The 23,272-nt window shown below is 34.5% G+C and overlaps 6 protein-coding genes across 6 annotated transcripts; 3 read left to right on the top strand and 3 right to left on the bottom strand.

Moving 5' to 3' along the window:
- The first annotated feature begins 91 nt into the window (after window positions 1-91).
- On the top strand, window positions 92-6,065 carry HELRODRAFT_186090 (hypothetical protein). Its single transcript, XM_009030140.1, is given in 14 exon segments — window positions 92-128; window positions 624-849; window positions 922-1,174; window positions 1,313-1,395; window positions 1,768-1,863; window positions 1,993-2,086; window positions 2,173-2,341; window positions 2,481-2,580; window positions 2,654-2,761; window positions 2,940-3,077; window positions 3,339-3,513; window positions 4,793-4,971; window positions 5,060-5,524; window positions 5,541-6,065. 12 exon segments carry the CDS (start codon window positions 649-651, stop codon window positions 5,216-5,218), a joined length of 1,755 nt encoding a protein of 584 aa, XP_009028388.1. The 5' UTR covers window positions 92-128; window positions 624-648; the 3' UTR covers window positions 5,219-5,524; window positions 5,541-6,065.
- HELRODRAFT_194052 (hypothetical protein) lies at window positions 6,028-8,002 on the bottom strand. The gene is made up of 2 exons (XM_009030139.1): window positions 6,098-8,002; window positions 6,028-6,072 (listed from the first exon to the last, which is right to left on the bottom strand). The coding sequence occupies exon 1, from the start codon at window positions 7,837-7,839 to the stop codon at window positions 6,154-6,156; it is 1,686 nt and encodes a 561-aa protein (XP_009028387.1). The 5' UTR covers window positions 7,840-8,002; the 3' UTR covers window positions 6,028-6,072; window positions 6,098-6,153.
- Window positions 8,003-9,097: 1,095 nt separating this feature from the next.
- On the bottom strand, window positions 9,098-12,728 carry HELRODRAFT_187510 (hypothetical protein; the record flags this gene model as incomplete). Its single annotated transcript, XM_009030138.1, has 12 exons — window positions 9,098-9,494; window positions 9,519-9,605; window positions 9,749-9,834; window positions 10,132-10,234; window positions 10,554-10,674; window positions 10,900-10,957; window positions 11,127-11,252; window positions 11,397-11,480; window positions 11,660-11,690; window positions 11,955-12,037; window positions 12,197-12,295; window positions 12,546-12,728. 11 exons carry the CDS (start codon window positions 12,726-12,728, stop codon window positions 9,527-9,529), a joined length of 1,053 nt encoding a protein of 350 aa, XP_009028386.1. The 3' UTR covers window positions 9,098-9,494; window positions 9,519-9,526.
- Window positions 12,729-13,087: 359 nt separating this feature from the next.
- On the top strand, window positions 13,088-15,847 carry HELRODRAFT_180839 (hypothetical protein; the record flags this gene model as incomplete). Its single annotated transcript, XM_009030137.1, has 6 exons — window positions 13,088-13,111; window positions 13,404-13,493; window positions 13,699-14,085; window positions 14,188-14,493; window positions 15,066-15,269; window positions 15,731-15,847. The coding sequence occupies 6 exons, from the start codon at window positions 13,088-13,090 to the stop codon at window positions 15,845-15,847; spliced, it is 1,128 nt and encodes a 375-aa protein (XP_009028385.1).
- Window positions 15,848-16,173: 326 nt separating this feature from the next.
- On the top strand, window positions 16,174-21,066 carry HELRODRAFT_194049 (hypothetical protein; the record flags this gene model as incomplete). Its single annotated transcript, XM_009030136.1, has 5 exons — window positions 16,174-16,375; window positions 16,462-16,805; window positions 19,073-19,715; window positions 19,842-20,131; window positions 20,399-21,066. The coding sequence occupies 5 exons, from the start codon at window positions 16,174-16,176 to the stop codon at window positions 20,588-20,590; spliced, it is 1,671 nt and encodes a 556-aa protein (XP_009028384.1). The 3' UTR covers window positions 20,591-21,066.
- An 814-nt stretch (window positions 21,067-21,880) lies between these two features.
- Window positions 21,881-22,600, bottom strand: HELRODRAFT_115575 (hypothetical protein; the record flags this gene model as incomplete). The annotated part of the gene is made up of 3 exons (XM_009030135.1): window positions 21,881-22,209; window positions 22,365-22,419; window positions 22,553-22,600. The coding sequence occupies 3 exons, from the start codon at window positions 22,598-22,600 to the stop codon at window positions 21,881-21,883; spliced, it is 432 nt and encodes a 143-aa protein (XP_009028383.1).
- Window positions 22,601-23,272: the final 672 nt, after the last annotated feature.

Raw genomic sequence — 23,272 nt, 5'->3', positions numbered from 1 at the left:
TTAGAGTTGACCTATGGTAGTTTTGACATTAGCTAGCGTAGAAACTTCGAGCATTTTAAATATAATTATTTAATCTCGACCGAGTGCGATTCTTTTGTTCTTCAAATTGCGTCTTTTCTTCGTCTAAGGTGAATTTTATTCATTTTTCATTTAATTTACTTTTTTCAGATTTATTTGACAATTTCATTTTGCGATTGTTTCATTCATTTGTAAATTTGTTCACGATGTTTCTCGTAGTTTTCGCTGGCACGTGCGTCCTTCAATAATGCCGGTATAAGGTCAGACCACAAAATGTCTGAATTTTATCAATTTGAAAATGCTTTCGCTTGTCATTTGGCCGTTTGTATTATCCCTCGATTACTCTTCAATCGTTTTTTCAACTCTGATCAAAATCATTCATAGTGATCACCGGCAAAAAATATTACTTGGCCTTAATAATTAATAAACCATTGGTACTGATTGAAATTTTAATTTTGAGGTCATGAGAGCTATATTTTTAAGACGTTTAGCTCATTTGGTTATTTCTATCTGTGTGTGCTTTGTTTGATTATCATTATATATATTGTGGCATTGTTGCATCATCTCTCACATGTGTGATTGTCTTGAACATTTAAAATTTTCAGTGTTCAGTCATCACACTCATTAAAAATGCATCGCATTCCAAGTACCATGATGTCATTGGCAAGATCTGCCAGCATTAAAATGAACAGCAAACTGCCTGCAGCATTGATGGTGCCTGCAAACAGGAGTTATGCAAAGGATGTAAGGTTTGGAGCAGAAGGAAGACACATGATGTTGCAGGGTGTCGACACTCTGGCTGATGCTGTTGCTGCTACCATGGGACCTAAGGTTTTTTATTTAAGTGACATCTTTGTAAAATATTTTCACAATGTGTTCAAAAAATTTCTTTTTCTTACTAAGGGAAGAAATGTAATAATCGAACAAAGCTGGGGCAGTCCAAAAATCACAAAAGATGGAGTCACTGTTGCCAAAGCAATTGACTTGAAAGACAAATTCCAAAACCTTGGGGCCAAATTAGTGCAAGAGGTAGCAAACCGAACCAATGAGGAAGCTGGTGATGGTACTACAGCTGCCACCATCCTTGCCAGGGCATTTGCTAAGGAAGGATTTGAGAAGATAAGCAAAGGAGCTAATCCAATTGAAATAAGGAGAGGTTGGGAATGAATTAATTAGTGTGGGTGTGCTTGATGTCAATGATGTTGATGATAGAAATGTATTTGTGGTAAACTGTTCAATGATTGTATGTTTAAAAAAACTGTTTGTGGATGTGTAACTTGTTCCAACTTCACAGGCGTCATGTTGACAGTAGAAGCAGTCGTAGACAGGCTGAAACAAATGTCTAAGAAAGTAACTACACCTGAAGAAATTGCTCAAGTTAATTCCATTTTAAATTATTTTTTTAAATAATTTTCTGAATAAATAAATAATTATATAATATGTAAGCTTTGGAGTAATGTGCCATTTAATGGAAATTATTTATATTTTCTGAATAAATAACTTGGGTGTAATTTGGGATTGTGTGTTGTTATCTAATGGATGTACAATGAAAATACATTTGTTGTAAACAAATGGCTCAGCCAAAATATTTTAAAAACATACAACGGGGTGTAGTGTTGTAAATACATCAGACAATATTTTCATTTGATATATTTGCATACTTAATAACAAATACAAAACTGGAATTGAAGAATAAATTAAGAGTTGTTAGTGAATGTCTTACCTACTATTTTTTATATACATTAAAAGGTAGCCACTATTTCATCAAATGGCGACAAATCGATCGGCACAATAATTTCAGACGCCATGAAGAAAGTTGGCAAAGACGGTACTATCACCGTTAAGGTTGTTATGGTTGCTGCTGTTGTTGTTGTGGGGATATTTTTGTTAATGTGAGGATTTTGTTGTTTTGGGGATGTTGTTTTTTTTTTTGTTGTAAATGTGAGAGTGCTAATTAATTAATTAATTAAATAGGATGGCAAGACGTTGAAAGATGAATTGGATGTGATAGAGGGCATGAAATTCGATCGCGGTTACATATCCCCATATTTCATGAACACTGCTAAAGGTTTGTTAGGCTTTACACAAACACATACGAGCACACTCACGCATACGCACACACACAAATACAAACATGCATACAAAACGTTCCAGGAGCCAAATGTGAATTTCAAGATGCCCTAATCCTGTTCAGCGAGAAGAAAATCTCTAGTGCCCAGTCCATCATACCAGCTCTTGAACTTGCAAACACTCAGAGGAAGCCCATCGTTATCATTGCTGAAGATGTCGATGGAGAGGCCCTGTCGACTCTTGTGCTTAACAGGTTGGTTTGCTGCTACTGCTGCTGTTGTCTGCATTGGCTTTGTTGTTTGTTGTTGTCAGTGTGTTGGTGTGTTTGTTAATACAATACAAACATATTGAAACACATACAAACAAACATATGAACGCACATACACGCACAGAATTAAAGTTGGTCTTCAAGTTTGTGCAGTCAAAGCTCCAGGATTTGGAGACAACAGGAAGAATACATTGAAGGATATGGCTATTGCTACTGGTGGAATTGTCAGTGTTATTTCTATATTAATAGGTTATGCTATGTTGTTACTATTTGCTATATATTATTATGTAATACAAGGTGTTTGGAGATGAGGCCGATATGTACAAGATTGAAGATGTTCAGATTCAGGATTTGGGTAAGGTCGGTGAGGTCACCATAACTAAAGATGATACACTGTTGATGAAGGTTAGATTGTTGTTTGTTTGTGTATGTATGTGTGTGTGTGTGTGTACAGTTTTTCTCCTTTCCCTCTCTCTCCCTCTCTGTATGTATATGTGACATTTTTCTCTGTGTGTGTGTGTGTGTGTGTGTGTGTGTGTGACATTTTTGATTTAACAACTTGTGAAACCAACTGATCAAACAGGGCAAAGGTGAGAAGGCAGAAATAGAGAAGCGAGTGAATGAACTGAGGGAAGAAATAAAAGAGACGACGTCTGATTACGAGAAAGAAAAATTGACAGAAAGACTGTCAAAATTGTCCACCGGTGTTGCTGTCATCAAAGTTAGTTTTGGACTCTACGGTGGTTGCTGTGGCTGTGGCTATTCTTGTTGTTTGTTTGCTGGCAAGCATATTGTTAACAATGTTGATGACAAATTTGTATGCCCTTCTAGTACTGCATTGTGAAGTTACATGAAAATTTAAGATGACTTGATTTTAGCTGAAAATGCTTGATAGGTTTATCCATTAATTCAATCATATTATAATTGTAAGTCCTTTTTCAACTAAAATGATTTACAAAAGTTCAAAACTTCCCCCCAAAAGGTAGGTGGCAGTAGTGAGGTGGAGGTGAATGAAAAGAAGGACAGATACACAGATGCCCTAAATGCCACAAGGGCTGCGGTAGAAGAGGGCATCGTCCCCGGTGGCGGTGTGGCCCTCATCAGATGCCTGGACAGCCTTGGTGATATTAAATATGACAATCCTGATCAGCAAATTGGTTAGGAACTTATATTTATTTTGCTACTTTAGTTTGTTTTCTTTCTACTTATTCTACTTATTTTAGTGTTAAGGTAGGAGTGCATCAAGGATCAGTGTTATCACCGTTTCTGTTTGCAATTGTGATGAATGTTGTGTGTGGAAACATAATGGAGGGGTTGTTATTTGAGATTTTGTATGCAGATGATTTAGTCTTGATGGCTGATAGCATGGAAGAATTGCAGTTAAAATTTGACAGATGGAAAAGTGTTATTGAAAAGAAAGGGTTAAAAGTTAATATTGGTAAGACGAAGGTAATGGTGAGTGGGGAAGGTGGGGAGCGAGTGATAAGTAAAATAGACCCCTGTGGGGTATGTGACAGGAGAGTGAAGGCTAACTCGGTGTTGTGTATAGGATGTCAGAAATGGGTGCATAAGAGATGTAGTGGTTTGAGGGGGGCACTGAAGAAGGTGGAAGGCACGTTCAAATGTAAGAAATGTGCTCATGGTGTGATTAATAGGACGGACGCAAGGACGGGGTTGAGTGGTGGTATTGAAAGAGTGGAAAGCTTTGTTTACTTAGGGGATAAGCTGAATGCGGATGGAGGATGTTTGAGCGCAGTTACGGCTAGAGTTCGTGTGGTATGGATGAAATTTAGGGAACTGGGTGGGGTATTGTGTGGAAAGAAATGGTCAGTTTGGATGAAAGAGAGGGTATATAAAGCATGTGTGAGAGCAGCGATGGTATATGGTGGTGAAACTTGGGTGTTGAGGAGAGAGGAGGAAAGTGTACTGCAGAGGGCTGAAAGAGCTATGGTGAGGATGATGTGTGGGGTTAAAGTGAAGGATAGGAGGAGTAGTACAGAGCTGATGTCAATGATGGGACTGAATGAGGACATTGTGACATTGATAAGGAGATCGAGATTGCGGTGGTATGGACATGTGTTGAGAAGGGATGAAAGGGTCGGGATTAGGTGAGCGTTGGAGTTCGAGGTTGAAGGAGTGGTAGGAAGGGGTCGTCCGCGATTGGGATGGAGAGAGCAGGTGGAGAAGGACAGGGTGAAAGCGGGGTTGCGTGATACTGAGGCGAGTGACAGATGTGGATGGCGTCGAGGGGTATTTCGGTTTCATCATAGGTAGCCAAACGGCAACCCCCAATCTCGGGGAAAATGCCGTCTAAACGTGTGTTGTTTTGTTGTTTTCTACTGACTCACTGATTACTTAATTAGCAGTTAATTGGGTTTAATTTGTTACTATTTATTGCTTCTTGTGCACTCACTGCTTGATTAATAAACAAATCAGGAGGTGATATCGTCCGAAAAGCCCTGCGAATTCCATGCCACACGATAGCCCAGAACGCTGGAGTGGATGCACAGGAGATAGTAACAAAGGTGATGCAAGAGAAGGGGGATTTTGGTTACGACGCCCTCAATGGCAAGTTCGTTGACATGATCAAAGCTGGTATCATAGATCCTACAAAGGTTTGTGTTTCCGTTCGTCTAGAATTTTCATTTCATTCATTTACTGATTAGTTCATTTGCTATGATATTTTTTCTCAATCAAACACAGGTAGTAAGAACATCCTTATTAGATGCAGCCAGTGTAGCTTCATTACTAACGACAGCGGAAGTTGTGGTAGCTGAACTTCCTAAGGAAGAGAAGGCAGGCCCTGACGCCGGCATGGGAGGAATGGGTGGCATGGGAGGAATGGGTGGAATGGGGTATTAGGTAGCTGATTGGATGGGTGGACTTTGTCGTTGGGTAATCTGTTTTTTGATTGGTTGATTGACTGTGTGTTGTTTGGTTTCTTTTTTTGTTGCTGTCTACCTGTCTGTCTGTCCATGATGCAGATGTTAATGTTACATATTTGTAATTTCATCATCGTACGTGGTTTAATGTAATGCTATGGTTATGCATTGTGATGTGGTGCGATGCGTTGGTTATGTAATGCGTGACCCAGGTGGATTCGTTAAAATAAATTTATAGATCACTACTAGCACTACTAAATGTGTTTGCTCTTTTTTTTAAATTTTTTATTAAACCTTTTTCAATTTTTGTTAAAAAATTCTGTTTATGTCGTTACAAAGAAAGTATTTTTTTTTTGGTTTCGTTTTGTATGTACATAGGAGTTTGTTTCTTGGCTTGTTCAGTTTGTTTGCTGTTGGCAATGTCGGCGTTGGAAGGTTTTATATAATTTGTTGGAAAGCTAAAATATTTTATTTCATGTCGTTAATTTGTTTTTTATTTATCATTATAGATATATTATTGATGAATTCATTTGGTTATTTTCCTTTGTTATAGCTTTATAATTGGATCTGTATTGAGGGCGTTGACATTTGTTAATGATGTTGTTAGTCAAAATTGTGACAATGGCGTGATGATGTTAACAAATGCATAATTAATGGATTGATAATTATTGGCTTTATAAAATGTTTTTTGATATGAGTTTGTTTTTAGTACAACTGTTTGATCATGTTTGTTGTTGTTGTTGTTAATGTTTAGTTTTATAATAAATTTTCTTGTTTTTTGGGTCAGTTCCTTCGTTTAATAACAGATTTTAATAAAAATTCAAATCAAAGTATATATATATTTGCTAGAGAAATATATAAATATATTTGCTAGAGAAACAGTTCAGAGTTACACTGGCTGTCACTTTATGCGAATTAATAATTTTCACCTGGAAAGTAAATGGTTTTACCGATATTCTTTTTCTTCTTAGTCACTTTAAATTTTTTAAATAGCTGGTGATAAAATTTGTCGGCCTTGTCGCAAACGGTTATCTCAGGGTTGTACCTCGGTCTGGGGTGAGTCCAAGACTTTCTGAAAGGTGCCGTCACGAACACCTCACTGGTTCCATTTTTGTCGACGGCTCTGCTGAATTCCAGGTAATAGAGTTGGTATCCGTTGAGGATCTGTTCACTGGCGTCGGTGCATTCGTGCTTTTTATCATTACTTGCGTCATTTTCTCCAGATTTTTGCTGTGTCGTCATTTTAAATTTAGCGTAGTTGTAGTTGATTTCTCCGTATGGCGAGACGAAGGATGGTACTCTGTACATGAAATGGAAAATTAAGTGATCCGCTTGTTGGCATTCGTCAAGTTCCGGAGTGTTAATTGTTCTGTTGCAATTGTAAGAGCCGTAACTTCCGTTGTTCGTCGTTATGATCAGGAGCGACCGAACTAGCCAGGGATTCTCGATGTCGTAGCCGTGATCGTAGAGTAAAGTTTTGACGCTGAAATTAAATTTTAACCTCTCAGGTGGAAATTTATCCTCGCTCGTGTAGTTCAGAACCGTGTTTTCGTGCAGCATGACGATGGAAACGTTGATGAGATGGTATCGCATCAGTTTCATGGTAGGCTCCTTCCTCCAGTTTTGTACCGCGAAGGATGTGGCGACGCAAAATAACAGACAGCAGACGAAGATGAATGTGCTCTGTATGACGTATTTATCATTTTTTCTTATCTTCCTACCTTCTATATGCGCGAACCAGATTATGCGTGTTAAGATGTAGATTATCCTGAAAGCGTTGCATATCGATTCAATTCCAGTTGTGTAATCCCTTCTGCTCTTACTGATGAAGTATGCAATCGTAGAAAGAGGAATGTGTTTGAATGTTAGCGTAATCATCAGGTCGTACGGGATGGGTAGATAAGTTTCGCGTGATGGACTGTACAACAACGAAAAGCTGTTCAAACTTTCAAACACGTATAGGAACCAGCTAACTACTGTGAAAGCAAGCAAAAGTTGCCAGAGAAAGGTCCTTGGAGGACCAATGACTAGGCAGTACTGCAAGTTCGAATCAGTCAGCTGAGCAAAATTAGCCACATTAAGAACCATGTCAATGGTTCCCAGAGTTATCATAACACCTACCCAGGTTTTGTCGGCCTTCACGATCTTTCCAGTTATCAACTTCACAGATCTCCGATACCTACTTATCGACTGTGAATGTTTGTTGGCAGAAGTTCTGAATTTCACGAGTGGAATTCCCATACGTTCAATGATTGGACGATGAAGCAGTGGAGGACGTTTCATCTTTTTCTTCCGACTTTGAGATTTATCGCGATGTTTTTTCTTTCGTTTGCTTAGCTCTGGGCTCTCAGGAAATGTCGTACATTCAAGAGATTCAGCAGGGCTTTCGAGATCAAGAGTTGTTTGTGTCTCATCTCTCGATTCTTGCGTTCTGTAGAGACGTTTTTGTGGCTGCTGTAGCTGCTGTTGTTGTTGTCGTCGTTGTTGTTCTATTCTACCGATTACTCTTTTTCTCGTCGATGATGGCTGTGGTGGCGGTCTACTGATGCTATCATCTTCATCTTCCTCCAATGAAATTACAAAATTATCTTCATTCAGCATCTTGCTGGTATATATTCAGATGCACAAAATTTATGTGTACGTATTTTATGTACAAACTAACAATTATACGTCGCTTAAGAATTTTTTTTGTCGTACAAACAGGAATACAAAAAGTTACTGAACCAGTGGAATCGTTGTCAGCCGATTGCACAGCTGAATATTACATTCATACATAGATTTTTTATGAACAACTTTTACATTGAACGCTGACTTCCTTATATACAATACAGCAATACAGGCAGACGTCATAAGACACACACACACACACACACACACACACACACACACACACACACACACACACACACACACACACATACATTACCACTGTTTACACACTGATGCCACGAAAAACTATGATGATGATAACGTTACGTCGGGTTATTGTTTATAAAACAAACAAACCAAATGTTATTGCAGAGCTGGATGTCGTTTGGGATTTAGTAAATGATAATTACAACTCCTAATACTGTATTGAGTTGTGATTGATACACGCAGGCACACACCACACAAACGCATACGTATAATATATTGATTCATATCATCCATAATAGTATAACCAGCACAGTAAAATAGAACTGAAAGGATAGTACGATACCAAACAATCAAACGGGCTAAGTTACACGTAGAGAAAACCCAATATTTCTCGCTTGGTTCATTCAGTCAATTGAATCAACTTTAAGATGCCCTCAAAGACCTTGGTACGTTCTAGACGCAGATCTATGAGTATTTACATTGACTTACAGCATTCACAGTATTAACATGTGAATACTCGACGCCAGAGATGTTTTCAACATCTGCTCTGGTGCTTCTAAAACATTTTGACGCTGGCCTCTTTAAAACAGATCAAATTAGTCTTCCTCACAACTTACACTCATTTTTTAAAAATTAGACTCTTACAGACGAAGCAATCAGCAAAATCAAGTCATCACTGTGAATTTATTTATTGGTACAACATAAAATTGGACACTACATACTTCGGATAAAATCAATTAATGAAAATCTACTCATCAAACCACGAATGGATGAACATAATACCTAAGCTAGGCACATACTCACCATACCACAAACAAACTCACACACACACGCACGCACACACACACAATTTATCTACATGTATACATACATACATACGTAAAACATGAACATACACATACATATCTATTCACATATACAATAAAATGAAATGAATCCAAAATCAAGATATAGATATATTCATTATATTTTACGATGGATTATATTAACAAATTGAATATATATATACATATATTTTAAAAAATCCACAACCATTAAAAAATTAAATTTATCCATATAACAAAAAACACTTCCTTCTTCAAATTCGCAATAAAAATTATTAATTATAATATTTTAATAATAAAAATTAATATAATACAATACAATATATATATTATATAAATATATATATTATATATATATATATACATACACACATGTATATATATATATATATACATACGGACATATACGTACACACACGTATGTGCACATGTACTTATATATACACATGTACACATATACATACATACAATATTTCTCAAATGAAAGGAAACTGAAATCAACCATAACACAAAAACAACACGAGCAACAACAATTGCAACAGTGAACGCTAGCATAATAATAATAATAATAATAATAATAATAATAATAATAATAATAATTGTTATTATTATTTATCTTTTGTAATTTCTTCTTTCTTCTCTCCATCAGTTGGGGCTTCATTCTTTTTTTCCGGGTTGTCTTCGTAACTAATCACACGCAAAAAATGCAATAAAAATATATAAAATTATAGATAAAACAGCAATAATAACATAAATAATAATAATAAATATTAAATAATAATGACTAATAATGGCTTATAATCACGTAAATAATAATAACTTATAATAACCTAAACATTAGCTGCAGCTCTCCCTTAAGGAGTGCAACACATAGTGGTAAGCCAATGCAGGCTGGTACTAAATACAAGAGAGCTGGCTATGGAGGGCATAAGTTATTCAAATTTAATTATTTATTATTATTATTTATTTATTTATTAATTATTAATAATAACATAATAGTTTATAACAATGAATATTCATAAATTGATCGTTCACACATTCATCTATGCAGTAAGTATAACGAAAGATGATTGTGTATACATAAGTGATAATCAAAACTTGTAAATATAAAACATTTATAAACAGCTAGACACACACAACTGCAACAAACATAACAACAACAACAACAACAGCAACAACAATAATAATAAATAATAACAATAATAAAAAGAACCTGAGCATGTTTGAAGTAGTGCATAACGAAGACAGTTGCGACTAGTCCTAGGAAGTAAGCAACAAAGCCAGAGTAGAAGTAAGTACGCTTGCCTTGGTGGACACTGAAACCATTGTAACATAATTATTAATATTAATTATAATAATGTAAATAATTATTAATTATAATTAATATGCAATATTTAGAGTAATTATTATCAATAATTGATAATTAAAAATACTGAAAAACTGTTCGAAATCATGAATGCTAACTAATTACACGTGCAAATTGTACAAAAATGATACATAATATTAGTAACAGACATAATTTACAGATACAAAGATGTAATTTAAAGATATTACCATATAATTTATAGATATTAAAATCTAATTTACAGACATTAAAATGTAATTTACAAATGTAATTTACACACACCAGCTTACCTGACGTCAAACCTAAGTAGGAGAGCAATAAAAATTCCTGGAATTACAATATCCCCAAGACCTAACATAGCAAAGTTCTTGGCATCTAGACCATTTTCTAGAAGATCTTGAGGGAAAACCACTGGAACAGAAAAAATTAAATAACACTAATTATATAATTACAACAAACCAATCAATCAACCACTAAATCAACCAACCATTCAATGTCAATTAATAATAATATTATTTGTATTAAATAAATAATATCTACACCAAATATTTTTGTCAATATACTAAAAGTTTTCTGGAAAATAAATTTTGAAAAGTTAAAATCTAAAAGCGAGAAATAATGAAGACCATGTTGTACATTTAATAGGAGCTTCAAATGACTTGGCAACCGTCACCATGACGTCAGTAGCAAACACCTACAAAGAAAAACAATTTTAATAAATAATTAAACCAATCAATCAACCACTAAATCAACCAATCATTCAATGTCATTTAATTAACCGACTAACCAAACAACTAAACACTCACTCACTAACTCAACCAGTTAAGCAATTTATCAATCAATCAATCAACCAATCGACCAACCCAGAAAATATCATAAAAAAATAGTCCCCCGAGTAAGATGCATCCAGTACTGATTCTATTCAGCTGAAGGAATTCAATACCATTCAATGCAAATGCAAGCCCAAACAGGTTATTGGCAATCCAATGCTAAAATATTTGTATGCATGCATGTATTTGTGTGTATGTATGCATGTGTCTCTATGTATGCATATGTGTGTGTGTAAATATCTGTGTGTGTGTGTGTGTGTAAATAATCATAGTGATTAAAAATTGAACTGAAATGATAATAACCCTTTTGATAAGATACCAAAGACCAATGGCACAGCAAATCACCAAGCACACCAGATCCTTTGTGTCGAATTCATAATTGCTCAGCTCTGTTTCAGAATCATCATCATCATCATGTTTGAGATTCATAATTTTCATCATCACCACCATCATCATCAATCATCATCATTACCGGCATTATCATCATCATCATCATCATCATCCTAGCCTGATTTCTGTTCATTCTTTCCTTTGGTCAATATCAGATGGTACTGTTCATTTGGCACCCATGCTGGAACCAACCTATGCACTATTGGACTGAATTATTTTTCTTTATTTATATAAAAAATTTAATTATTAATACAAATAATTATTCAGTTCTACATAATTAATCATTAATTATTTGTAAAAATTATAATGGAAAATAATAATGATAATTTGAGTAAATAAGTAAATTTAGATCTATAAACTTAATATGTAACAACTATAACCATTAAGTTATAATAGAAAATATTACATTGAAATAAAAAAAACATCATGATAATAAAACAAAACATTGAAAATTTTTGCAGAAACAAACACCTCAGAATATGAGCTAGGGCAAGCACACCAAGAAAGAAGAAATAAACAGTTAGCAACATGTTTATGTGGTCTTTTGAAAAGATCTAGGAGAAATAAATTAACTTTAAAATATTTTTAACAAAACAAATGATTATTTACAGATATAAAATAACAAATATAGTTATACAATTATGATATTAAAAATCAAAAATCAAAAATGCAACTTATACTTCCCACATCCATAATTTTTTTTAATAATTGACCTGAAAAAAGATGTAGAGGCCGAAGAGAGCTGCACTGGCCATAATGGGAAACATGGCAGCATCCTTGCTAGACATTGTTTCAGTGGGGGTTCCGGATTTCTGGAAAAAAATTAGAAAATATTAAAAAACTAAAATAAAAAAGCTCCTCATGGGCGCGCATATGTTAGTTTGAGGTTTGAGAGAAAATTTTATTTATCAACTAAATCATTGAATTGACAGCTTCATAAACATTTTATAAATAGGAATAAGAAAAGAAAATAATTTAATTAATAGCCATACGTTTGATCGACACATGATCAGGCACACATTCACTCACGTATTTGTATTTACTACAAACCAAACTCATTACCTTTTGTTCAGTATGGAACTTCACAGACCTGTACGATCCGTAAAAAATAGGCAGCAAAGCCATGGCCACCAAACTAAAATACGCTAAGGCCATTCCCTCTGGGGTCGCCGGAACTTTTGCCGTAACATTTTGAGCCTCAGTGGCGTTCAAAGAAGCATTTAAAGTAGAATTCTGCTCAGCCATCTTTACACCTAATAACACATCACACTAAATTGGCAAGTGAAGATAATGGATCTTTTGTTAAGACTTTTTTTGCTAAAACCCTCCCTACCTACAAATGCAGGAAAAATGTCAGAAATTGGCAAAACTAAAAAAAACATTAATCAAAAAAAATTAACATAAAAATTAAAATTTTTTAATTTAAAAATGTTATAGAGTCTTTGATTTATTGTAAAATAATTACCCATTTTGATAAGTCTTCCACATATATATCCATGGTCTCCCATCGTTTATTGTTTTGTGTTAAAATTGCACATTTTAAACTTAAGTTAACTTTTTTATTTGTTTCATGTTTTCTAAAATAAGTTCATAAAGAATCAAAAATGTCGGACGAAATATCGACTCAGGTATTTATTTCAAAATTATAAAATTAATTGAAATTATTAAAAAACTAGTCAAAACGAACTTTCACTAAACTTTTCTATCCCTAAATATTAAAATTGTATGCTCTCCATTATTAAATTAATTATTAATTCATTAATTAACTAATTTTTTAACTAATTAACTAATTTCCTACTTTGCTCCTAAGTCCTAGCCCTTAACTATTAACATAAACTAAGACTAAGATAGACTAACACACTAACTCACTTACTATCCTACACTGCAACACTTATTTACTTTACATTTATTATTTTTAAGGAGCGATTGCGATTGGAGAAAGAGGAAATACTGAACAAAAAAATTGAAGAAATGAGAAAAAAAAATGAAGCAATGGCTAAAAAGTTTATGGTTGGTACAAAATATTATTTTAATTTAAATTTATTTTTATATTTCAAAATCAATTAGGAGTATGATTACAAAATTCAAAAGCAGTTCTCAACCCACAATAACTTAATAATTTATCTACTTCTTTTCAGTGTAACTATCAGTCATTTTTATTCAATCATTGATTTTTTTATACAATAATTTCTCCAAAAAAAAATATTTTCAAAAGGAAGCAGAGGAAGACCGAAAAAAAGCTGAACTGGCTGGGTGTGCAGTGACTATAAAACCTCCCCACAACAACAACAATAACAATAAAAACTTTTATAGCACTAATTACAAAAACATCAGCAACAATACTTTTAATAATAGTTATAATAAGAAACAAGAGTCTTCGTTTAGCCATAGTAATAAATATAATTTCAAAAATGATAATAACTATCAGAATGGTAATGACATTAAGAATAGAACTGACAATGACAACAACAACAACATATTCAACAATTTTGCCCAAGCTGATGATAAAAGCAACGCCAACAACAATGTAACAACAAGTAATTATGTTACGGACAGTTCTAAAGATAGCGACAACAACAATAGCGTCACTATTAAACCTTTAGTAAGAAACTTTTTAAATAAATTGATAAATAAACATTCTTAAAAATAATTTTATTCATTTAAAATTATAACCGCAATATTATTGTGTATACGTTTTTTACAGATCTTTATGGATGCTAGAGACAAGTTAAACGCCATCAGACAGGCTAGGCAACAACAACAGAACAACACCAACAACAATAATAATAACGTAAATAACAACAACTACCATACTGACAGCAATAATAACACTTATAACAACAGAAATATTAATAACGATAACAATTATAGCTACAATAAGCCAAAAAATAACAACTATAATAATAAATTTAATAGTAATAATAATAACTATAATAATAGTAGTGGTAAATTTGGTAGGGGGGGTAGAAGGTATGTCCCAGGGACCTCCGAAGAATGGCAGGAGTACATTGTTAGAGTTAACTTTTAATTTAAATTATCAAAAAAATTTTCTTTGTTTTCTTTAAATTATTAAAACACTTTTCTTTGTTTTCTTTGCCATCAAAAAATTGATGGCAAAGAAGTCCTACCTCGGAGAACTAGGTCTCTGGGCGCTAGACGAAGATTGATTGATTAATTTAAATTATCATTGTCCTTTAATACCATCCATTATTTACTTCATTCATTTATTTATGTTGATAGTTTGTGAAAGAAAAGTTAGAGAGAGAGAGAGAGAGAGAGAGAGCAAAAGAAAAAGAAATTGTGAGCTTGTGTGCAATAACAAGTCTCTGAAAAGTATTGTATGTTTTAGACAAAAATTAGTATAGATAGAAGGAGAGATGTCATATTATGGTGTAGATGGATAATATGTAGAAAGAGAGTGAGAGAGAAGAATATAAGAGAGAGAGGAGAAGGAGAGAAATATAAGAGAGAGAGAGAGAGGAGAAAGAGAAAGATCTGGTGAGGTGTGTGTGTGTGCATTTGTAATTCTATAATTATTCCATGAAATGTAATGATAGTAAACATTATGGTATAACATTTCAGAGAAACAAAGCTGAAGCCGATGGAAGAGAGAAGTTAAGGGATTGTGAAAATAGTAAAACTAATAAGGATAGACATTCAATTGGTGATATTAAACAAGATGATGCTACTCCTTACAACAACAACAGCAACAACTACAACAGCAACAACAACAGCAACAACAACAACAACGGTGTTGATAACAATTGTAGAATTGATAAAAATGATGTAAGCAGCTCGAGTGATAGCAACCAAATCAAGATAACTCCATTATCATCGGTGACATCATCAACTGTAACAACAACAGCTTCAACATTTTCATCAGTTGATAATAATAAAAAAGATAAAATGATTAAAATTTACTCAGCCGGTAATAATAGTAAAAGATTGAATTGCATCAATAGTACTAATGATGATGTGGATAACATTGACATGGTATGTTTCTATGTATGTATGTATGTATGTACGCATGTTTCTATGTATGTATGTTTCTATGTATGTATGTGTGCGTGTGTATGTGTGTGTTCTGTTGTTTCTCATACCATCATTTATATACACAAATGCACACAAATATAAGCACACTTGCATAAATACTTACACATACATATACATAGACATACATAATTACATACATACAATATACATACATACAAACATACATACATACAAACAAACAAACAAACATACAGCAACAGCCACCACCTGATCCAGCAAATAGATTTCTAGCTGATAGCTACAGAGACAGACAGGACAAAAACACTTCAAACCTGAAAAAAGTTAGGATTGTTCAAGAGGGGAATTTATGATGATAATTCTTATACATAAAGAAATATACTAACCACATTTAAATGTACAGTATACAAAAATATACAATGCATACAAAACAACATGACAAAATAAATACAAACGCATATAGTTATTATAACACTATTGAACAATTGCTGCAGCTCAATAATAACCTGAAACCTAATAGAAGGATACGTAAAAAACTAAACTTTTCTCGTTAAAACTCTGGAATCCTAGGAAGAAAATGTTTCCGAGAAATAATCTGGTAACAAACAGCTATTGCTTAAAGTTTAAAAAATTTTCTACAGAAGACGATGATGTTGATAGAAATAGAGATAATACCATGATGAAACTTGGTTTGCTCAATGTGAGGTCGTTGTCAAACAAGTCAGTGGTAATCTATGATGCCTTGTTGCATAACAAAATTGATGTTATGGTGCTTACAGAAACATGGCACAGAGCGTCAAATGATGAATCGGTAAAATCTGCTTTGCCACCAGGCTATGGGTACGTTGATGCCGTCAGGGAATTTGATCCAGCTCATGGTGGTTTGATTGTTATGGTTAAGGATGTGTACTCCCTCAGGCGGTTGGATATTCCAAAACTAACATCGTTTGAGTGTTTATGCGTCCAGATCTCGATGGCAAATACACCAGTCATTCTGATGGCGATATATCGTCCGGGCTCAAAAGGTGCCATGTGGTTGAGGGACTGATTGTGAATACCGTTCCGTTGTTGATAGCTGGTGATTTTAATATTCATCTAGAGGACGCTGATGATTTAAATGCGAGGCGGATGGAAGATTTTTTTGCAACATTTGATATGATCAGGTTTGTGCATGGTCCAACTCACGTCAAAAATGGAACATTAGATTTTGTGGCTGCTACATCGAGTTACGAGATTACTGATGTCACCGTGGGAACACCAGGAGAATTTTCGGACCATGCCCTTATAACGTGTTTGTTGCCCATGCAAAAGGTTAAACCAAAAATGGTAACTAAACTCGTACGATGTTGGAAGAAGTATGACAAAGTGGCATTTCGAGGTTCTTTGATGTCAACATTACTGGCTGTAAGACCATCTGATGATGCTTGCGCTGGGGATCTGATGAATTGCTATGTGACGGAGTTACGACGGTTGGCAGATGAATATGCACCAATTAAGAAGGTTAGCTGTAAATTTTGTCCAGTTACCCCTTGGTTTGATGACGAGTGCATTCGGTCTAAACGATGGTGTAGGAAGCTGGAAAAGAAATATCGCAAAACAAAGAATGATGATGATCGGAAAAATTGGTATGATGCCCTGAAGGACAGGAAAGTGTTGCTGATAGACAAGAAAAATAGTTATTGGCGAAATCAGATAGCATCTTGCAAAAAGAATCCTTCTCAACTTTGGCGTCATGTGAACAAGATGATGCATATAAATGTAAAGATGTCAGAGTCAAAAAAGACAGAACTTTCATCTGACGATTTTATCAACCATTTTGAAGACAAAGTTGATAGAGTAATGAGGGCGACTCAGCATTATGATTTTCCTGAAATTGAAGAGTTGTCTGTTGGAGTATTGGATAATTTTGAACCTTGCACAGAAGAAGAGGTTCACAAAATAATAACGCAATCACGTCAACGACATGCTCAGGTGATCCTGTCCCAACATACATTCCCAAGGAGTTTCTGGATGTTCTTCTACCCTTCATAACTGTCATAGTCAATGCATCTTTGAGAGACGGAATTTTACCAAAGATAGCCAAGCATGCAATTGTCACGCCGCTGTTGAAAAAACCCCAGTCAGATGTGTCTGATCCGGGCAATTATAGACCAGTTTCAAAATTAACTTTCTTGTCTAAGTTAATCGAAAGAGTGGTAGTACGACGGCTGGTGCAGCATTTAGACAAACAGAACCTGATGCCGTATGCACAATCTGCCTACAGAAGACATCATTCGACTGAAACAGCACTAACTCGTCTGTTGGTAGATGCGTACGAAGCTGTTGACAAGAAAAGGGTTTCTCTCTTGGCACTTTTGGATATGAGTGCAGCTTTCGACTGTGTCAATCATGACGTGCTGCATTTGGTTTTGAAAAATCAATTTGGTTTGAAAGGCAAGGTACTTGGTTGGTTGTCATCATTTGTTTGCGAGAGAACGTATGAAGTGGTCTACGGGGTACAAGCATCAACAGTCATGGAAATAAAGAACGGAGTTCCTCAGGGCTCAGTGTTAGGCCCACTCCTTTTTCTCCTGTACACTTCAGGAGTAGCGAAATTGTTGAAACATAATGATCTGCGCGTGTACGCATATGCAGATGACATACAGATCATCAGCAGCGCTGGGGTGGGGTCGGTGGGGGAAATGGTTGAACTTGTCTCAGAGAAAATAATGTGCCTAAAGAATTGGTTGGGTTCGTACAGACTAAAATTAAATGAGGAAAAAACACAAGTAATGTTGATTGGAACTAAACAACAGCTCTCGAAAACTGATGTAAAGAGCATAAGATTTGGGTCTGTGATGGCGCCGTTCACTGGAGTGGTGAAAAATTTGGGTTTCTGGTTGGACAGTACACTGAATATGCATCAGCATGTGAATAACCTCGTTAGGGACTGTTCATTTCAGCTTCGACAGCTTGGCCGCATAAGAGCCTCTCTTGATCTGGATACAACAAAATCTCTGATCCATGCGTTTGTGGTCAGTCGGGTTGATTATTGCAACAGTTTGCTGAGCGGATGTCCGAAGTCAACAATATATGGGATAAAATCAATACAAAACAGGGCAGCGAAGCTTATAGTACAAGGAAAAAAATATGACCATGTGACCCCAATTTTTCGTGAATTACATTGGCTGCCAATTGAAAGCAGAATCGTTTTCAAAGTTTTGGTGATGATGAAACGATGTATGCAAGGTTCGGCTCCGAAATATCTAATGGATCTGTGCAAAAAAACACCAATAACAGTGGCGGGTAGATTCTTAAGATCTTCCAAAAACAATGATTTTCAGAAACCGTTGGTAAACTCATCAATGGCGTCAAGAAGTTTTGCAGTGTATGGCCCAAGGATGTGGAATGATTTGCCAACAGAGCTGAAAACAAATGAGATTGATGAAGTGATTTTTAGAAAAAGAATCAAAGCGCACTTGTGGGATAAAGCGTTTGTGAGAACTTGAACGAGCGCTATATAAACTCTACATATATATATATATATATATTCTATTAATTAAACCAAATGTTCAATTGATCTTTTGCTATCCTTTCAGGACAAACAAAGGCCAAATCAAATAATAAGAAGAACTATTGAAATAAATGGCTATAGTAGCGTCAACAACAACACAGCTTCTTTAGGGCATGACATTATTACAACTATCCAAACTCCTAAAGAAGACCAAAGTAAGCAACCACAAACATCTCCAAGCCACAACACGCCCACCAACAGCAGCAGCAGCAGACCTCGTGTTGTTGGATCAGGACGACTGATCGACAAAACTCACAACAGCAGCAAACAACAACCTCGCAGCAGCAACAGTTACAACACAAAGTACAAACACAACAGCATCGCCAGTAAGCTACATCACAATCATTTTCCAACCAGCGGTACCAAGCCGAACAAAATCAAACCCAACATTAACAATTCGGCCATTATCACCACTACTATAAGTACAAGTCCAGAAAAGCCCCTGAAGTCAATATTGAAAAAACCCAGCCCGGATAAAATTGGCAAAAAAAGTGAAATCAGCGGTGACGTCATACTGGCCGTCATCACGACTCCAGGAAACGACGCTGAGGATGGTGATAGCTATGATAATCAGGTTGCTCCTGCTATAAATAGGTATGACCTGAAGAAGGAAGCGGCCATCTGTGATTGGTTGGAACAGTCCGAACAGTCTATAAAGATGGAAAACAGTTTGTTGTTGTTACTGTTAACCGTGTCATGATGTACTGTTTTTACTATTTTGACTGTTATTTACAAAGATACTATCCTGTCTGTAATTTGTATTCATAACAGCAATCATTTTTATAATGAAACAGATAATGATGATGGTGATGACAATGACGAAGAGGAATGGGAAGATGTTGACGACGATGAAAATATCAACGCCGACGACGCTAGCAACCATGATGATGATGATGGCGACTACGATGATGATGCAATCAAAAATAAGAAAAAATTATCAAGGATTGACTGTGCAGTTGAACACGGCAGCAAAGAGACCAATGCGATTAATATCGATATTATAGATGATAATGAAGAAAGTGAAGAAGCATTTGAGAAATTCATTGAAGAGAATACTCTGCACGTTGACATCAAATCTCCAGTTGTTAGTATCACCAACGAATCTGTAATAAGTAAATTTTACTAATTTAGTTAGTAATTTTTGCGATAAATTAAAATCCTGTGACATTCCATATACACACACAAAGCAGCACTAACTTAAAGTAGATATAAAGTATGCACGTGCTTAACCCATGCATACTTGTTTCGTGTACACGCTTTCAGCAAAAGGATACATAAGATATATATACAAAAACATACACAGAGTGTATACAAACAATACACATACACACTAATACATACCAACCGTCAGATCTGTGATTGGGCTTCCGAAATGGACAAACTCAGCCAAGAAAGAAAAAAAGAAGCACAGTTGGAACAGAAGGATGAAAAGGGTTATGAGAATAACGAAAGCAAAACCTCATTCAATCATAGCCTGAGTATCTCCGAAAGTGCGGCCTCTGACGTCGAAAAAAGTTTCAACAACATGCCGGACGAAAATTAGTTTTGAGTTTTTGGGTGTTTTGTAAGGTTTTACCTTACGCCATCGATATTATGTTCTTTTAATTATTTATGAGTGAATTATTTTTCCGTTGTTTACTTTCTTAAGATATTTTTACGTTAACTTCTTTTTTCGTTCATGTTAATGAAGTTACGAACTGACAATTATTCTAAATCATTGATATTATGCAGAAGTTTCACGTATTTTTTGAGCCAATCATGTTTTCAATGTTGATTTTTGTTAAACTTCTTCTAACATTTCATTTGTATATTTATTCAAATTTAGTAATTTTCTTACAAAAGCCTCTTGCATTACAAACGTTTTGAACACAAGCTACCTGCCTAACAGAACTGCTTATTAAGAAGAATCATCTAAATTACGTTGCATTGCAATTACCATTATTAACTTGAATAGCATGTTTTCATTAACTTATCTAGAATTTTTATATTATATTTTTACATCAATAAACTGAAAGAAAAGTCGTTTTTAATTTTTATTGTTGAACAAACTTAACCACCAAACTGTTCAATACATAAGAGGTAAATTCAAATCAATCCAAACACCAGCTGGCCGGCCGAATGAAATTGGCCAACGATTTAGACCTTCTCCTCGGGTTTGTTGAATACATACGTGAGACAGCATTTACCGCAGTACTGTCTGTCAAAATGGTTAGCCATGAATACACCGGCACCACATTCCTCGTTCGGGCATTCACGTCTCAGTCTGCTGATTTTGCCATTATCATCGACCTGTGTTAAGGAAAGATTAATTCAACAAACTTGAATTAGCAGCAGGTAAAAAAGAAAAGAAATAATGAATCAGTTTTTATTGATAGTGCTCAGTTATGGTAACGCTTGTGGTTCATAACATTTAATTATACTTAAAAATTATCTTAAGGTGTCCTAAGCTTGTCATCACAGCACTGTCAATAAAAACATATTATAAATCAAAATAAATTGAGGTATCAAAAATAAACCAAAATGAATTTAAATAATCAAATAATAATAAATGTATTGGTTGATGAGTGCTCAGCTATGGTAACGCTTGGGGGTTCATAACATTTAACTACTTAAATTATCTTAAGGTGTCCTAAGCTTGTCATCATTGCACAAACCTCAACCAAACATGTGTTAACGAAAATTGTGAAAATGTGGATACTCATTGGTGAAAGAACTTTTTAATTTTGAAATAATCTAACATAAAATAGATTGATAAATAACAGAAGACTTACTACGAAGAATTACTACAAATGGATGTGTTCAGTGAAGGTAACGCTTAGTTTTTCATATCACGTTACATTAATGTAATCTTAAGGTGTCCTAAAAATGTCATCATAACACACACCATGACAAAAAATTCAAACAAAAATATTAAAATTTTTAAAAAGACAAATGTGAGAGTTACCTTGTAGAACTTGAGAAGTGACAGCTTCACCTTCTTCTTCTTGTGCTTGTTCTTTTTCGGTGTGGTGTAATTCTTCTTCTTGCGCTTCTTGGCTCCGCCTCTCAACCTTAGAACAAGATGGAGGGTTGACTCTTTTTGTATATTGTAGTCACTCAATGTTCTACCATCTTCCAACTGTTTTCCGGCAAAGATGAGTCTTTGTTGATCAGGAGGAATACCTGGCAATAAATATTAGTAATTTATTTCATTTTAATATTTTTAATTAATAAAAATTGATATGAAACTGTTTCTTCATATTTTTTAATGCAGATTTATTGCCAAAAATGCGTTGCAAAGTTTATGGAAAAAATGAGAAAGTAATTGTAACACCTACCTTCTTTATCTTGGATCTTAGCTTTCACATTATCGATTGTGTCACTGGGTTCAACCTGAAGGAGTTTTTAAAAAAACATAAGTTGTACAGAAAAATAAGCAACGAAAAAATTTCCTTGTTACACAAAATTATTAAACATTTTGAGGGTTGAATTTACAACTAAATAAAAAAATTAAATGATTTTCTACCTCGAGCGTGATGGTTTTGCCCGTCAACGTCTTTACAAAGATCTGCATGATCGCTCAAATTAGTGTCCTTTCAATAAACAAATAGAGATAATTATATTTAAAAAATACTACATAAAATACTACAAAAATAAATAACAATTATTAACATGAAATAAACATTAAAAGTGTTTTAGAGCGATAAAGAAAGAAAATAGGAATCCATTATGAACCTCATGCACAGCGAGAAAAAAAGACGGAAGTTGCTAAATTTAGTATTTTGGTAATGGCAAATATTATAAAGCGCAAACTTTTTAACTTAAACTTCATATTTCATTTTGAAAATAATCTACATGAATAATTCAAAATTAAAACAAATTGTTGATTTTTAAAACTAATGTTTTTGTAATTATTTAAATTTACTGTATGAAAAGCTATAAGTAAATTATTTGAATGGCATTTGAATGGCAGAGCATATGTTCTAAATGTTGTGATTATAAGTGAATGTAGTTGAATTATTTATTATCAATAAAAGCATGTTTGATTAGTTCTTGCCATTTCTAACAATGAAAAGCACAAATAATTTTATTTATAACTTTTCACTGTTACTAATTCTTTCATTTATAGTTGACGTGGATGCCAGTAGACTGGTAAAAAAAATTTAAAAAACCTTAAGGGACCGTTTCAAATGATCATGAAACATAATTTATAATGACACCGTAAATAACAGCTTTTTTAAATATT

Source organism: Helobdella robusta (genome assembly GCF_000326865.2).
Source record: "Helobdella robusta unplaced genomic scaffold HELROscaffold_65, whole genome shotgun sequence".
NCBI lineage: Eukaryota > Metazoa > Annelida > Clitellata > Rhynchobdellida > Glossiphoniidae > Helobdella > Helobdella robusta.
This window is presented reverse-complemented; position numbering and strand designations above follow the sequence as displayed.

Coding starts and splice junctions, on each gene's coding strand:
- HELRODRAFT_186090 (XM_009030140.1), top strand. CDS start 649: ATGCATCGCATTCCAAGTACCATGATGTCATTGGCAAGATCTGCCAGC. Junction 1,175..1,312: donor TCCAATTGAAATAAGGAGAG/GTTGGGAATGAA, acceptor CCAACTTCACAG/GCGTCATGTTGACAGTAGAA. Junction 2,762..2,939: donor ATGATACACTGTTGATGAAG/GTTAGATTGTTG, acceptor CTGATCAAACAG/GGCAAAGGTGAGAAGGCAGA.
- HELRODRAFT_194052 (XM_009030139.1), bottom strand. CDS start 7,839: ATGCTGAATGAAGATAATTTTGTAATTTCATTGGAGGAAGATGAAGAT.